Source organism: Pelecanus crispus, chromosome 11 (genome assembly GCF_030463565.1).
Source record: "Pelecanus crispus isolate bPelCri1 chromosome 11, bPelCri1.pri, whole genome shotgun sequence".
Classification (NCBI taxonomy): Eukaryota; Metazoa; Chordata; class Aves; order Pelecaniformes; family Pelecanidae; genus Pelecanus; species Pelecanus crispus.
The window spans coordinates 19459217-19475432 of record NC_134653.1 but is presented as its reverse complement, the minus strand read 5'-3'; the positions used below and the strand labels follow the sequence as shown (position 1 = coordinate 19475432).

General features: G+C 49.7%; 1 protein-coding gene across 1 annotated transcript in view; it reads right to left on the bottom strand.

Moving 5' to 3' along the window:
- The window catches only part of LOC104028017 (ankyrin repeat and fibronectin type-III domain-containing protein 1), a 221210-nt gene that overhangs the window by 62123 nt on the left and 142871 nt on the right, over window positions 1-16216 (bottom strand). Inside the window, exon 4 of the mRNA XM_075718985.1 lies at window positions 13036-13076. Coding sequence (XP_075575100.1) covers window positions 13036-13076 — 41 coding nt within the window. The remainder of the gene's footprint in view (window positions 1-13035; window positions 13077-16216) is intronic.

Sequence of the window (16216 nt, the reverse complement as noted above, 5' to 3'; positions counted from 1 at the left end):
AAGCCAAGCGGTTGCACTGCAGAACAGGGATCCAGCACAACCAGGCTTGGCAGCCTGGCCCTGACACAGGCAATCAAGATGCTGTGTGCAGGCAGAGGGGCTTACTGGAAACATCTGGGAACAAGGGAAATGGCTGGAGATAGCAGCTTTTGTGCTGTACCTTCTTTGGGAATGTTGCTGTCAAGAGCTGAAGAACCCTCAAGACAAGCAATGCTAAGCCCACACATCTGCTAGACGGTAGCCTAGGATCGTGAGACAAAACCTTTGATTAAAAGAGGGAGAAAAGAGGAATGCAGTGGGGAAAAGATGACCAAACTACCACCGGCATTGGTGCCCGAAGGCAAGCACCAAGTACCATCCTGCTGGCTGGTACTTTCCTGGTGGAAAGCCGTGACACTGCACAGCTCCGCGGTAGGGCCCGGGCCATGACAAGCCCCAAGCTGGAGCTGTATTTCAGCTGTCTAATGAGATAGCTGTGTGAATAATAAGCACTTCTGGAAAACAAAGCATCTCTGACATCCAAGGGGGAGAATGAATGCAGCTGAGGTTTTCCTCCCTGGGTGCTTTTTCCTTCCTATCTCATACCACAAAGAAAAACCTGTAACAGCCCCTGCTTGAGCACTGTCAGCTCCAGAGGTTTTCCTGAGGCATTCAAGTTTTTTGGGAGGCTTGGCTTTCCTATTTTTAAATGTAAAAATGGGATTTTGCAGGTCCTAGGGTTCCTTTTGCCTCCTTCTCCAGCCTGTTTCCTCAAAGCACTGCACACATTTCCATCTACCGTGGGGAAAGAAGGTGTTTTCTGGTGGCTGGGTGTTTAGCAGACCTCCCACAACCACTCAGTAAAATGCCCCAAAGTCTCCCCAAAGTCAACCTGCCTGTACTATCCACAGTTTGATTCAGTCAAGTCTTTAATTAGGTATAAATACCATTATCCAGTGTTTCTTCACTAATTATTATAGGCTCATCCTAACGTCAGCTGCATCTTCTGGATGTGTCGAAAGCCATCAGTGGCAAGACTGACGGATAGAGATTTGAGCTAGCTGCCCAGACTCACTATGCAGTCCATGGAGAGATGAGGCACTTCTGGAGGAGGAATTCATTTCCCCATAAATTAGATGGTGACACTGCAGGTGGTGCCCTTTTACATGATGTCCCAAGCCTGAAGTGACAACCAAGCACCCGCACCCTCATCCCTTCCCACTGCACATCTCCTGGGAGTCACCGCACTACTCTGAATCCTCTCTTTGTTAATGCCAGAAACATGCAGGAAACCTCAAAGCCTTTGATCTCACCTCTGTGCACACCGCTTTGTCAGGATGCAGTAAAGGCAACGTATTTTCCTCCTTTAATGCCCTTAGACACACTGTTCCCTGAGCAAATTAGCGCTATCTACATGTCTCCCCACAGTCTGCTCAGTACAGCCCAAGTAAATCAGCGTATGCAGCCTGATTATCCCTCCCAGAGCAAAGAGCCAGAGAAACACCAACGCTGCAGCTCACAGAGACCTGGCTGATTGCTCTCAAGGCTAATACTGTCATTTCCACCACCACCGGCAATTTTTGCTTCTTAGGAGCTCAGGCAGCTTGGAGAAGGGCTGCAGAGCCACCACCCGCAGCACATGCTGTGCTTCAGATGCAGTCCCTGCCAGAGCAAGGCAGGAGACAACCATGCTGGAGACAACGTGAGGTTGGGAAGAGCGTGGATCAGTTTGGACATTGCAAACAGCTGATCTTTCCCAGGAGATGCTGCCTACCAGCAAGGTCAGGAACAACAAATGCTCTTCTACAAGAACAGCGTCTCTGGCAGGTGAGCACAAGGCAACCTCCAGTGCTGCCACACAGCAAAGTGCTCAGATACTAGCCAGGTTGGCCATGGTGAGGGTGGTCTTAGGCAAGGATAAGCTTCTGAAGCAAGTGCAGGCTGATGTAGCTGCTGATGGTTCTGTGTCCCAGCTTTCTATCTGGCACCACGGGTGAAAGCATGGAGAGAAAATACCAAGACTGTGTATTTGAATAAAAAGCCAGATTAATCTGTGGTTGTTCCAGGAAAGGGTATCAGAGATCTTGCTTGTGCTGTGCTGATGGGCAAAGCAGCAAGCTCTTGAGATGATGCAAGACAGCGAGGTTGAGAAAGGAGCATAAGGAATGGGAAATTTTCACTCATGATCAGAAATGTAACACACTTGACACTACTGAAACCTGCTACGATGATCTATGTGATCAGAAGTTTCCACGTAGGAAGGGTGGCAGGGAAGGAAGAGGAGGGCACTATACTTACAATACATGCCATTGTATTTTTATCTTTAGAATTACAGAAATTTTAGCAGCCAGTGCTTGAAAAAATACAGATTTATCTTCTCACCAAGGACTGGGAAGAGGCACAGCACATCATACCTGAGCCAGCATAGGACTGCAGGAGCTCAACCCTAAATATATGTTCTCGATGGATAGAAAGAGCCAGCAGTAAAATACCACACACCTTTCTAAACACCACAGGTGATAACTTTTCAATGCAGAAGTTAATGCACAGAAGGTGACAAAAGGTCGAGCAGTTGCTAGCTGCTCAGAGAGGCAGCCCAGGCTGGCAGCAACCCCCATGGACTAATGAGACGATGGGGGCAGGCAGCAGTGCACATGCTCAGTACTGCAAAATGGGTATTTTCACATCCCAGGAGATGGGATAAAACTGACTGTCAAGAAAGACTTTGAAAAAGTAGAGTGAAAAAATAAGAGTACTTTAAGGGGAGTTCACTGAATGTCTGTCAAGTCCCAATTTCATAGTTAGGAAAACAAGCAACTTGCTTAAAAATCCCATTTGCTAAATGAAGGCTCAGAGTGGAAATGGGATATAGAATAACGGGTGGTCAATACAAATGAAAAATTACAATGTGTAGGAAACTGATAAGGGAAACTAAAGAAGGGGAAAGAAGAGGAAAATGCATGGCTGGACATGCAAAATCTACTGTTGGGAGCCAAACAAACTCTAGTGTTAGGTCCACGTGTAAGCAGTAACAGGACCATTTTTAAGCAGAGACTGCAGGACTGCTTATAATGATGCAGAAAAAGCAAACACAGTCAATAAATACTTATTCTGTGTTTGGGGAAAAAAGGAGAGTAAAGTACTTACTTCCTAGGAGAGATGAAACTTTCCTAAACCATTAGTATCCTCACCTACATCTAAGGTGGCCAAATAGCACTAAACAGCCAGCGCAGATAACGTGTACCCAAAGCTGGGAAGAGTTTTCTGGGCTCTGCTGCTTGTTTTGAGCAAACTTTGGGTTGCCACATCCAGATGGCAAATGGTTCCTTCACAGCAATATTCACACCCAGCAGTGAAGATGACCTAGTTAACTACTAAATGGTCAGCCTGATATAAGACCCAGAAGCCAGGGCTCATCTGGAATTAAATTAAGAAATAATTAAAGGATGTAAGTTATAATTAAAGTCAGTCGGCGTGCCTTTGTGGGTAAGAGATCTTGTCAAATGAGCCCAATGTCACTCTTCAGCGAATACAGGCTGAGCTGAAAAAGGCACCATGTACATTACGGCTGTGCAGGCAGAGTGCTAAGTGCTTCTTGACATTCTGATTTTAGAACATAGTACTATACAGTATCAATAAAGCACGTTAAATAGATTAAAAGCCGGCTGACAGGTCTCAAACAGATGATGTCAATGGGGAATCATTAGCGAGGCTCCATGGGGAACATGCTAGTCGATATTTTCTTCGATGATCAAGAAGAAAATACAAAATCCTCGCTCAAAAAAATTAGCAGATGACAGGAAGATTGATGTAATGGTAAATATTGATGAGGAGAGAGTGAAATGTAGGTTTCTTGGTAATGCTGAGCCCATTCATACACTGTATATGTTAATGCAGCCCAGTGCAGAATGACACACCTACAGAAAAGGATTTCAGGCCGTATTTATGAACAGGGACTGTATCCTAGACAAGAGAGAGCCTCTAGAATGGCTCAAGGGTCACCATGGGTGATCAACCCAACACAAAGCTCTAATGTGATGCTGTGATGAAAAGAGCTGATGCAGTTCTTGGGGGAGAGGAGAGTTACATGTATTGACTGCTGAGACTGACACAGAAACACTCTTGCAATTAAGGTGCCCACATTTGAAAGGGGACACTAAAAAAGCAGAGTGGCTGGAGGGATGAGTCACAAAATTGACCCGAGGGCTGGAGAAAATATCCTGCTGCAAAAGATTTGACCTATATTGAGTTTATTGACAAAAATTCTGTGCTCCCTCTACAGCACACGGGAGACCAAATGGCATGATCTAATAGACCCTTTCATACCTAAATCCCACACAAGTGAATCCCAGTGGATAACTGGAGCTCCAAGGCTAACCCCTGCCACACACCACGGTGAAGATTGATAACTCAGGAGATAGCACAGGTCTTGGAGCAATGAGGAGCTGGGAAGGCACTAAGCAGCAAAGATGGGTGCTAACTCCCTGAAGAGCTAGAAGTCCTGCTAGCTGTGAGGACACCCTGTCAAGTCTTGTGCCAGGAGCAGAGCATAAGGGAAAGGACGTCTCACAGCTCTTGGAGAAACACCAGCAGAGACTGCTGGCCAACCAGCTTGGGAAACACCTTGGCCCACTTCTCCCTCTTGGTGCCCGGCTGTGGGACCAATGGCTGCTGTGGGTGGGATGCCAAAAGCATCTCTGTGTTGACTCACTGCAGCAAACACTTTGCTCTCTTGCTTAGGGGAAAACGCAGCCTTGGTTATTTTGTTTAAAAATGCCCACATCTTCCTACGCTCGATTCCCTTTCCATGATTAATGCAGAGCATAGCAAATACGCAAGGGCTGCAGCTGGTGCATAGGTGGCTTCTGTGCCGGTCTTGGCTCTGAGTTGGCAGCGTCGTTCTCCCATCCTGCGATGGAAGGCAGCCCCCGGTTCACACCAGCAGGGCAGGCAGATGACATTTCAATGTCTCCACCAAAGGACTGGGGACCTCCAGCAACCAGGCACCAAGCGGCCATGCCCATTCAGCTCCCTGGTATCAGAGGGATCTCCCCATGGTGAGTGAAGGGATCTTCTCCTACCCAGAGGCACCACAGATGGACACAGGCTGAGGACCAGCCCCAACCCTGGTGGAGGCTCTGTGGGGACAGAAGCCCACCCAGAGCTACAGGGCCAGTGTCCCCTTCAGCTGGGACAAAAGGAAGCACAGCATAAAGACACCGAGTCCTTGTGTGGCAGTGCTGGAGATGGGGAATCAGGGCCAGGCAGGTTTTTAATTGGACTGGAACTGAGATTAGGTGGAAGGGTGTATGACACGGGGTGGGGGGTATGACACGGGGCGATGACCCAACCCTGCTTTGGTTTAAAGAAAGGGGCTGGGGGATAGGAGAAAAAAGCCCTTCAAGTTCCTATGACAACCAGCACAGTAAGAGCCTACATCGCAACCTCACTTAGCACGTTAAAAGCTGCACAGAAACAACAAAAAACAAAACTTTGTTCTACCACCAGGTTTGGGAGGGCTGTTTCCAGGTGGAGAACAAGTACGCTGCAAGAGGGTGGTCCAGTGGGCCCCTGGCCTGGGCCACCCAGAGCAGGGTAGCATGGGTTCAACCAGACTGAACAACTCCTTCTCTTGTCCCCTGGGCTCAAGGGACCACTGAAACCAAGCGGCTCCTTGTCCCGCCCTCCGTCAGGCCAAGATACTTAACTCTAGGTATCAAGGGTCCTGGTGCCATCCAGGGCATCTCTGTCCTCATAAATCTGGGTGTAGAGCACCCCACCATGGTCCTCCAGCCCCATCAGGCATCGGGGCCTAGGGTGAGCACTTCCACATAACAAGCAATAAAAAAGAAAATGAATAAGAGTTATATTCATTCATACTTTACAAAAACAGTGGTCTTCAGCAGGACCTATCAGGCACATAACCCAGTGCTGCTCTCCCGGGCTGCCTGGAGAAGGGGACAGCAGCAGGACAGCCGGACCCTTAGCACGGGGGCCCACTCACTTTGCTGGGCATGGATCGGCATCAGCTTTCCCAGCTTCAAAAGCAAACAGCGATATTAGCCTGGGCAGATAGCCCAGATGCCACAGGGTGAATCAGCGGGGCTATTGCCTCCTTGATTTCTGAGCTTCCAATCAATCTCTGCCAGCACTGCTCCCCATCAAGGCTGTGTCCTGTTCCCTCCACAGCCACAGAGCTAAGAGGATCTGGAGCTGGTGCTCCCACCAGCACAGCAAATGTTCTTGGGGGAACAAAACCATTCCCAAGAGTCTGGAGATGTAGACTGTCAGTTCCTGCCCCATCACAAAGCCTTGAAGTGGCACACTTGCACCGCTCGGGGAGCTGCCAGGGCTGGAGGGGCTGCACAGACCCAGAGTGGCAAACCACAGCACCCATTGCCCTCCAAACAGCATCATGGCAAGGAGCTGCCAGCAGGGCAGAACCCCCCTCCCCAGAGCAGCCAAATGTCCAGAAGCCTTTCTGGGCTCAGGGCATTACTGGGAGAGACTGGGCCACCTTAGCTTAAAAGATCAGCACACCACATGGTGCGGGAGACCTTTTGAAGGCCAGAAGGAAAGCTGCAGAACTGTCCAAAGGCTGGAGTACCAGCCAGTCTCCTGCACCTGCTGCAAACATCCAAGGCAACTCTGCCATGCTGTGAGCTACCTCCCACCACTCATATCTGTTTCTGCTAACCCTCCGCTCCCTCTCTTCTCTGGGCTAGCTCTGCTTTCCATCCCCAGACTGGCATTTCTTGAACCACGACATTTCTCCAAAGTACCTTTCAAGGATTCCCTTCCTTTCCCAGCACTCAGAGAGGCTTAAAGCCCCTCCACCTGCCTGGAACCCAGTTTTAATGCGTCAGACTCTGCTGTTAGGATACCCTGACCAGCATCACAATCTTCTTTACCTAATTACATTGTGTGTTGAGGATTTAACCCCCCAACTCTTCAGAAAACTGGCTTAGCCAGGATTTGGGGCTGGAAGCGAGGAGCCCATGCTCATGGTCCCTTCTGGAGGGCTCTGCTCCCCTTCAGCTGCCAACCTGCACCCATCCAAGGGGCATCCACCCCACAGATGTTAGCACCTCTCTTCCACCCCCCCCATCGCTCTGCCATCCCACTGTCAACAGAGATGTTGGTGATGGCACTTCATCCTTTCCTACAACCGAAGCTGGGAGGAGCACTCTCCAACCCTGTGAAGGTAGTTTTGGGGCAGATTCTTGCAGTGTTGAGTATTCCTTGTATCCTGGTTTTGGCTGGGATAGAGTTAATTTTCTTCCTAGCAGCAGGCATAGTGCTGTGTTTTGGATTTAGTAGGAGAATAATGTTGGTAACACACTGATGTTTTCAGTTGTTGCTAAGTACTGCTTATGCTAGTCAAGGACTTTTCAGCTTCCCATGCTCTGCCAGGTGCACAAGAAACTGGGAGGGGGCACAGCCAGAAGAGTTGACCCAAACTGTCCAAAGGGCTATTCCATACCATATGACGTCATGCTCAGTATATAAACTGGGGGAGTTGGCTGGGAGGCAGCGATCACTGCTTGGGAACTGTCTGGGTATCAGTCAGCGAGTGGTGAGGAATTGCATTGTGCATCACTTGCTTTGTATATTATTATTACTGTTACTATTATATTGTTATTATTACTACTACTATTTTACTTTATTTTATTTCAATTATTAAACTGTTCTTATCTCAACCCAGGAGTGTTTCTCACTCTTACTTTTCCGATTCTCCCCCCTATCCCATCAGGGCAGGGGGAGTGAGCAAGCAGCTGCGTGGTGCTTAGTTGCTGGCTGGGGTTAAACCATGACACCATGGCTTCAGTACAGAGAGTTGGGCTCAGCATTGCTTCTCCTACCTCACCACTTCCCTTGCATCACCCGCACTGTCTTACTTCCTCCTTTCCCCATGCATTCTCCTCCCACTGCTTGGCACTTTACAGGTGAACCTGAGCTACTTGAAGAGCATCCCAGCTGAATGACTCTCAGCCACTACAAAAGAAGTCAAATGTAGCATATATATGTGTTATTGTCATCATTACTATAACAATAATGTTAAGGATGTTAAGGATGGAATGAAATGAACATCCAGCTTAGGAACATATCTAGCTTATTATGATGGTCCTTAATGCTTCCAAGATGTAAATACTGATTTCTAGATCCTTAAAAACACCACAGTTTTACAAAATAATGATTCAGCAATGAAACACTCACTTTCATCTAAGTGCTGGCACGGAAAGGTTTTAGTCTAAGAGATGAAATGTTCTGCCTTAAGAGCAGGGTGACAACGAATTAGCTGCAGAGACATCTTGGTGTAATGAAGACTGCAAAGCAAAACAAACAAGAGCTGCTGCTTTATATAAGGTGGTTTTAAAGGTTCCTTGTGTGTTTACATGTCTGAGACTTAAGCACAGAAGATGGGTAGCAGTCTTTAATCTCAAGTAGAGATAAAGCCATGAGGTGCCTGTATAAAAGGACTGTGGGATTCTGCTGGAGGCAGATGTGGGCTCTGAGACATCAGGTGTCTTCAGCATGGCCACATTGTCCTGAGGGACTGAACAAGCAGATCAATGGAGAGCATTTTGTGTCGCTACAGCAGTGTCTCTCTTGACACCTCAAAGTGCCTGGCAAATATTAACTGCTCCCAAGTGATGACTCTCTTGACAGATGAGCACTGCTCTCAGCAGAGGAGACAGCAAGGGGAGGGAGCACAAGCAGCTCCTGCAGCAAATCAGTGACACTTTAATTAAACCCAGGTATTTCAGTCTACATTTGCCAGGGCTTTTATGATTGTTATTACTACCAAAATTTCTTTCTGGGTTTGAAGAAACTGAATTCCAGTTGGTGCCTGACACTGAAGAGCAAATATATGACAGGAAGAATTAGCAAACACACTAGCCTTTCTCAGTTCCTGTCAAGACACTTCCAACCAGCCCTGCCAGGAGCATTATTAGGCAAAAGCACCTGGCCCAGGAGAGCTTATTCGTGTCTCTGAGCATGGCGTCCCTGGGTCTTCAGCCAGCAGCTCCTTGCTCAGGAAACTGTCTTGACAAAGCAGTCAAGGGCTCTCTGTCAGAAATGTGGAAGGACCTCCAGAAACCTAGATATACTAACAACATTACAGCTGTATTAGCAGCTTCCAAAACCAAGGTGACAAAGGAGCAAGCAGCTCAGGGGCTGGACTCAACCCATGAGGTGTTTCTTTCCTGGTCCCTACAAATGCTGGCCAGACCCCAGATGGAGCAGGGCTGCAGGCAGGGTTGCAGTGGGGGAGGGACATGTCCAAACTCCATCAGACGAGAATTACTAGGTCAGGATATATCGTTCTGACATCTGAACAACCTGCTTTGGAAACTCAGTGCAAGGAAGGCATCTGTACCTGTTCAAATGGGATACAGCACGAGCCTGGAGCAGCCAGCGTAGGTGAGGAAACCCATGTAGATATTGGCTCACTGCTAGACTCATGGCCATTCCCCATATGCCAGGCTCCTATTTCAGCTATGGGAGCTCTTTGCGTGCCTGTTCTTCCTAAAGTGGTCTCTAGCCCATACAGTTCTCAGGTAATGTAATTTTTTTTAAGATTAACACTTCAGCCTTCTTGACCCAAGCAGCACCCTTCCATTTAACATGGAAAGAAGGAAGGTTACCTCCCAGACACACAAAAAGCCAGGAGTCACAACTCCTGTCATGGGCCAACTCCTGCAGGTACCTCTGTAACCACCTTCATTGAAACCCTTGGAAATAAAAGTGCCTCCCCCAGAGCGGGCAGCAACATTATTTCAGCTGTGGTGGCTCTGTTCTGGGCACCTCTGATTTCCTGCAGTGGAGGTCCACCTTTATTACACTTTCCTTTGTGCTTGCCACACTACATTTGGGGCAACCCAGCAGGAGATCTGTACCTTCTAACCTCTTGGATGAGTCTATCCAAGGGCAGAGGGGAAGAGACTAGTGTAAAGTCCATCAAAGGCTGGTGGATGAAGGTAGACACCTCTCCATACCCTTGATGAGCACTGAACTATTCCAGGTGCTTAGGAAACACCCTACTGCTGGCTGAGACAGACCAATGGTAACTATGGGGTGAGGGAACATATGACAGCATTTCCATTTCTGAAAGGCAGAGGCAACAAAGGAAGGAAAGGCATCACTCAGGGTGACACAAAGAAACACAGCTGACAGAGAACCTACTGTCTAAAGAAGAGGAGGACACCCGATCAGTGAAAGGTTCTGAACATGGCAGGAACAGAACAAGATTCACTCCCAGGACAAATGGTGGTAAAATCCACTGCTCAGATTTCTAGTGTCTGTGTCCTTTTTCTTTTTCTATAACCTACATCTGCTGCGAGAGCCCAAAACCACTGACCTGAGAGCAGGGATGCTCTGACACCACTTCTGCAGTGCAGGGGGTTTGGTCGGCATGGTGAACTGCTGCCTCTGAAGCGCAGGAAAGGAAAAGCAGAGGCATGGTCGAGTCCAGTCTGGCATATGGGGGCCGGAGGGCCAGGCATCCACTGCCAGACTTCTCTCACATCACCAACCTCACTGCACAGATGTGTTCATGAACCAGCACAGCTCAGCTCACCTCTGGGAACCAGCTGCTTCCCATGCTCTGGCTGCTCGCCGCCACCTTGCCCAGGGCTCAGGAAACATGTCTCCGGAGCTGCTGCAGAAATGCTGAGCTCTCCTGGGCCCTTGGCAGGTCCATCAGACCTCCAGCAGCTGCCAGCGATCTTTCTCTGCTGAGGAAGACCAGCTCCTGTCCTGCCAGAGGCTGACAGCCTCCATAAGGCGCCTGGCCCAGCCTTGCAGACAGGCTGCGACAGCAAGAGCAGGTCTGCCTGCAACAGCAACAGTGCTGGCAGCAGCCAGTGGATGAAAAAACCAAATTGGATGGGGGCAGTGGTACCAGGCAACATCACGGCCACAAACTCTACCGGTCACAACCCAAAACCAGCCACTGATGAATGTAAATAGGATAGGGCACAAAATATTACGATTAGCCAGGTCACAGCTGATATCACAAGCTGCTCAGCCAAACCATGGTGGTTCCATAGCCTCGTGGCACAGAGAAACAAGGCAGCACCGATAAGGCACCCTGTATCTATGAGACCTTCTGCACCAGCACCCACCACTGACCCAACAGCTCTGCAACTTCAGTGAGATGGGAAGCCCATGTTCTCCCTCTTAAGGTAGAGAAACATCCCTTGTTTCTCTTACTTACTGAAAAGTAAGAGCTCTTTACATATTTCCTCCAGATCTCTTACTTAAAGCCTCACAAAAGCTTCAGCCGGAATAGGGACACTAGAGATGCTTTGATCTTTTTTAAGCCTGCTTGACAAAACACACACTACATGAGCACACAGCAGTGCTACAATAAGAAGCACTGAAATCTTGGACAACTGTTCGTAGAGGTCACAAAAGCAGAGTTAGTTGTAAGTCTTTGCCAAATGTGTGTTCATTTTGTCGTTGTGTCCATGATGACTCCATAACCTCCTGGGATACCCCTCTGATCTCCCAGAAAGCCATGCAGGATTAAACAGCCTGGGAAATGGCTCTGGCTGTATTTTCAGAAGTCTTTAGCTGCCAACTGTCTTGGAAAGCTGATGATCAGCACTGCCTTAGGGCAAGCAGACAGAGGAACTCCCTGAAATCGGACTTTTCAGTACAGACCTAAGAGACTAGTGCTGAGTTTTAAAAACTTTTGGTGGCATAAAGGAAGGGGAGCAAGCAGGTAACTGAAGAACATGCACGCACCTTACACTTCTGCTCCCCATCACAGACAGCAAGCAGGCAGCTCCATAAGGTGCTCTGTGACACAGCCGGTGTCACCCCTGGTGTGCCTTGGACGTGCCTCCTCTGATGCTAAGAGTAACTTGGACCAAGCATGCTACCTCAGTGCTAACTGCGTGCTTGGGCACTGCTAGGAATCAGCTCTGCAGGAACGTTTTGGAAAGCAGCAAAGAAAGAGCAAGTGCAAAAGGACAGTGAGTTTTGGAGGAGAAATTTCCTCAACCCAATCCCTTCTGAATCTTCCAAAAACATGCTCCTCTGACAATCCTGCACGTCAGAGCACTGTTCCACAACTTCAAAACCACCTATGGCATTTTTTTCAGAAGAAAAAAGGCGATAACATAAAGATGTTCGCTTCCCCAAACAGAGCAGGAGCAACACATGCAACGTGCTCAGCAGCACGATGCACAGCTGCTTAGTGGTTAGGGCCAGAACCAAACCTCTCAGCATGGCTTTTAATAGAGTTTGCCCTTATCCAAATAATCATGGTATCAGACACATCTTTCCAGCAAAGAGACAACCTTCTTGTCTTGAAGGTGCCATGCTGTGGCGAGGCTCTGAAAACGCTGGGTGCAACAACGTAACTGGCTTGTGAGTGCAAGCTCTGCTTGTATTTTAATACGGGTCTCAGAGGCTGACAACTGTAAGTGCTCCACTCTCGCTTGTTTGCTTATGGACCATCGCAGCCAACTCAGAGCCATGGCCAAGGACACGCACTAAGTAACCAACTGTGGGGTGATTTGCAGATCCTTTGTCATGTTCATGAATATGGTGGCTCCAGAAAGCCTCTTCCTTTCCTCTCAACCCTGCGGCTCACAATGCTTTACAAAACACAATGGATGGAAGACAACAGACATCAACGTCAAAGCATGGGCTGCGGAAGACGTGCTTCAAGATCAGCCCGTTGCAACACAGAAGTAAACCCTTCAATTCTCCAAAGCAGCTCAGCTGTGCAAACCCAGAGCAGAGGGAGCCAGAGATGGGAAAGGTCACCCCTGCATCCCCTGCTCCCAGCCATCAGGTCCCTGCTCTGTCCCTTACGCTCAGTCAAGCTGTCATGATTCCTTCTGACCTGATTTAATGATTTGCATATGCCCTGAAGCCAAAATGATTGACAGCCCTTCCACCGTTATCCTCACTTGTGTAATTGCAGCAGCTATTCTTGTACATTGAAATGTCTAATCTTAGCAAGCCACAGAGCTGCTTGGTAATACGGACCAACTGGGAATTTCCATGCAATTACTCACCACAGCTACTGGCACTTACTTTGGCTGGTAAAAGTCCTTCTTGTCTGCTGACCCCAGGCTCTGCAAGACACAAAAGAGAGATGTATTTCTTTAACCCTTTGCCAAGCAAGTATCACTGATGATGTGTGGTGAGCAGGAAAAGGCATGCGCCTATGTTTTTTGCTGCTTGGTGGGTATGTGTGGACTGGCTGGACAGGGTAGGCAGCTCAGGACCTCCAGCCAACAAACACGCCGTAGGCAGAGCCCACAACAACCAAGGATGTAAAAAGAAAGAGTCAAAGCAGAGGTGTGGGGATGTGTTAGGTCTGAACCCAATGTATTCAGGCATGTCTGTGTCTCCCATCACTTGCAGAAGTGTGGCACATTGTGTCAGGAGGTGAATCATGTCCTCTCAAGTCTACCCAGCTGCAAAGAGGACGAGGTGCAGGGTTGGCAGTGAAACCAAGTCACCATTGCCTGCAGTGAGCCTCAGGCAGGGCAGGGGACTGAGCCTGAGGCCCACAGCCACTCCCCAGGGACAAGACCACAATTCTTCTGCTGAGAAAAATGACATCAGACCCCAAGCATGTGCAAGCCTAGGAAGCAGAGACAGCCTGATGCATGCTCAGGCTCCTGCGCACCAGCATCTTCCCAAGCGCCACCAACAGCACAGTCTAGTAAAAGTCTGACAGCATCCCAACCCAGGCCGCCGGAACACCAGGGTCCCCTGGGAGACCCCAGCCAGGCTGAGCCTCCCCACAGGGAGACAGGGGGCGACGGGCATCCGACAGACCCCGCTTCGGGTGCAAGGCAGGGCGCTTGCACAACATGCAGAGAGAGCACACATGCATCGCCGTGCCTTGCTTCACTGTCCAATGGGGCTGTATACACCCACATATGTCCAAGTCTCTCCCACAACATGCCTTGCCCTGGAGGCACCCACAGCAGAGGCCGTCCACCTGCCCCACTCCGAGGCCCCAGTTCATGGCACGTGCTTGCTGAATGTGGAAGAGCCCCCACCACCCAAGGGATGCAGAGGGGCAGTCTGTGCCGGACATAGCAGGATGCTCGCGGCAGGTGCCACCAGGGCAGACAGACAGACCCACCAAACCTGGGTGTCAGCAAAGCCGTCGTACTGCCAGCGCCATCTCCTCCTCCTCCTCCTCCTCCTCTCAGGGACGGTCCTCACCCATGCACCTTGCTGGGATGGGGGATGGTGGGCAGCAGCATGGGGTGGCCCCTCCACCCACCCTGTCCCCACGCAGGCAGCAGGCGTGTACCAGCGTGCATGCACGCTCACAGGAAGCACACTCAGGCTCTGGGTCTGCTGTTGTAGTTTTGCTCCATGGTTGCCAGGCAATGATGAGTGTGAAGCCAAAGCAGCAGGAGCAGCAGGGCCGAATGCTAATCAGGGGCACAGAAGCTCTCCCAGCGCTCCCCACTGGCACTCCCCTCCCTGGCCAAAGCCACCGGGTGCTCCCACCCTGGGACTGAAAAGGAAGCGGGGCGAGGAGGGCCCCAGCTTTTAAGCATGCAGGAATCCACTGTCACCAAAACACCCTCCCAAAAGGGAGCTCTGGCCAAGCCAGCAAGATGGGCTGACCCTCTCCCCAGCACAGAAGTGTTGGTCAGACACTGGTGTGGGGAGGCTGCAACCAAACCCACAGTGCCAGATATACGGAGCTGGATGCATGCCACCCTCTTGCATGTCTCATGCCCATGGGGCCAGGGGATGCACCTGAGCTCCAGCTTGGGGTATAACTTGGAGTGCACAAGGAGCAGCCCTTTAGGGTGGGAAGATCTCATCTGTCCATGTGCCAAACGCTGTGTCGGTGTGCAAAAGCTTGATGGGCTCTGAGCAATCCCCACTGGGCAGAGACGGTGGCACCCTTTGGCTCTCTCTGCTGCTTCCCCTCCTCTGACATGACAGAAGCTACAGCAAAGCCCCACGGGATTGATGGCCAGACACCAGAATGGGGTGGTCAAATGCTTGCACAGGCTGCCCAGAGATGTGGTGGACTGTCCAGCCTTGGAGACATTCAAAACCAAACTGGACATGGTCCTGAGTGTCCAGGACAACCAGGTGTAGGTGACCCTGCCCTGAGCAAGGTGTTGGACTGGGTGATCTCCTCAACGACTCTATGCATTCCTGAAGCAGCAGAGAAGGGAGCACAGCAGTAGCTGCACAGAGCAAATGTCCTGGGCGGTGGGACCCATCCTCCAAGCCTGCAGCACGTCCGGGAACACCTCCACTCCCTCGGGCACAGCATTCCCATGAGATATTTCCGTACTTCTTTAAACTTGATACCTAAAACCCAGGGTGCCAGTTCCTAAACCATGGATCGGCTGCAACGAGGGTGACAAGCCATGACAAATTCAGTTCCATCTGATATCTGTGCTAGCAGGGATCACAGAGAACTGTTGATACTTAAGGAGAAACCACTTGCAAACAGCTTTCTCAACACCATTGATACGACACATGGAAAACCCACATCCTGCACAGTTAGACCCCTCACCCATGGGAAAAAGCTCTTATCAACCCTATAGGCCCTTTGCCAGCTCCAGACAGTACCTGACCTTTCTAGAGTACTGATAACAGCAGGAAACAATGCTGACACTCTTTCACCTTCCTAAAATGCTGGGGAACTGCCACTATCACCAGTATTCCCAGTGCAGGAGATGGCAAAATCTGCAGTAGCCCCTTCACACAGTCATGGGTATCACGAGCACTAACCTCCCCTCATCTCTTGCTAGGATGGAGGTGCAGGTCTCTGAAATCAATCCCTAATGAGGGAAAACCACATGGAAACTTGGGGAAAAAGAAAGGATCACTTTGCAAGTTCAGCTCTCACAGACAAGGGAGGTGGAGAAGCTCTAGTGAAGCCGCATGCTCTGAGCTGGCGCTGTGCCACAGCTGCAGGTGAGCAGCACCACGGGCATGGCAACCTGCCCAGCCCTCAGCATGCTCCATGGCTCACGAGCCTGTGCAGTCCGCAAGCCACTGGCAGGATGAGCTACACAAGCACGCTAAGAGAAGGGGTTACCTTGAGCTTATCAAGCAATTATTTTTTAAGTCATGGAAAACTGACAAGGTTTTAGATACCTGGAATAAAACAATGAGGCACTAACTTTGCAGAGAGGGGAAAAACCCAATAAAATGGGGAGTGATCACAGCAATGATTAGCCAAAATAGCTGATTTTAAAGCTTATTAAGAAAATAG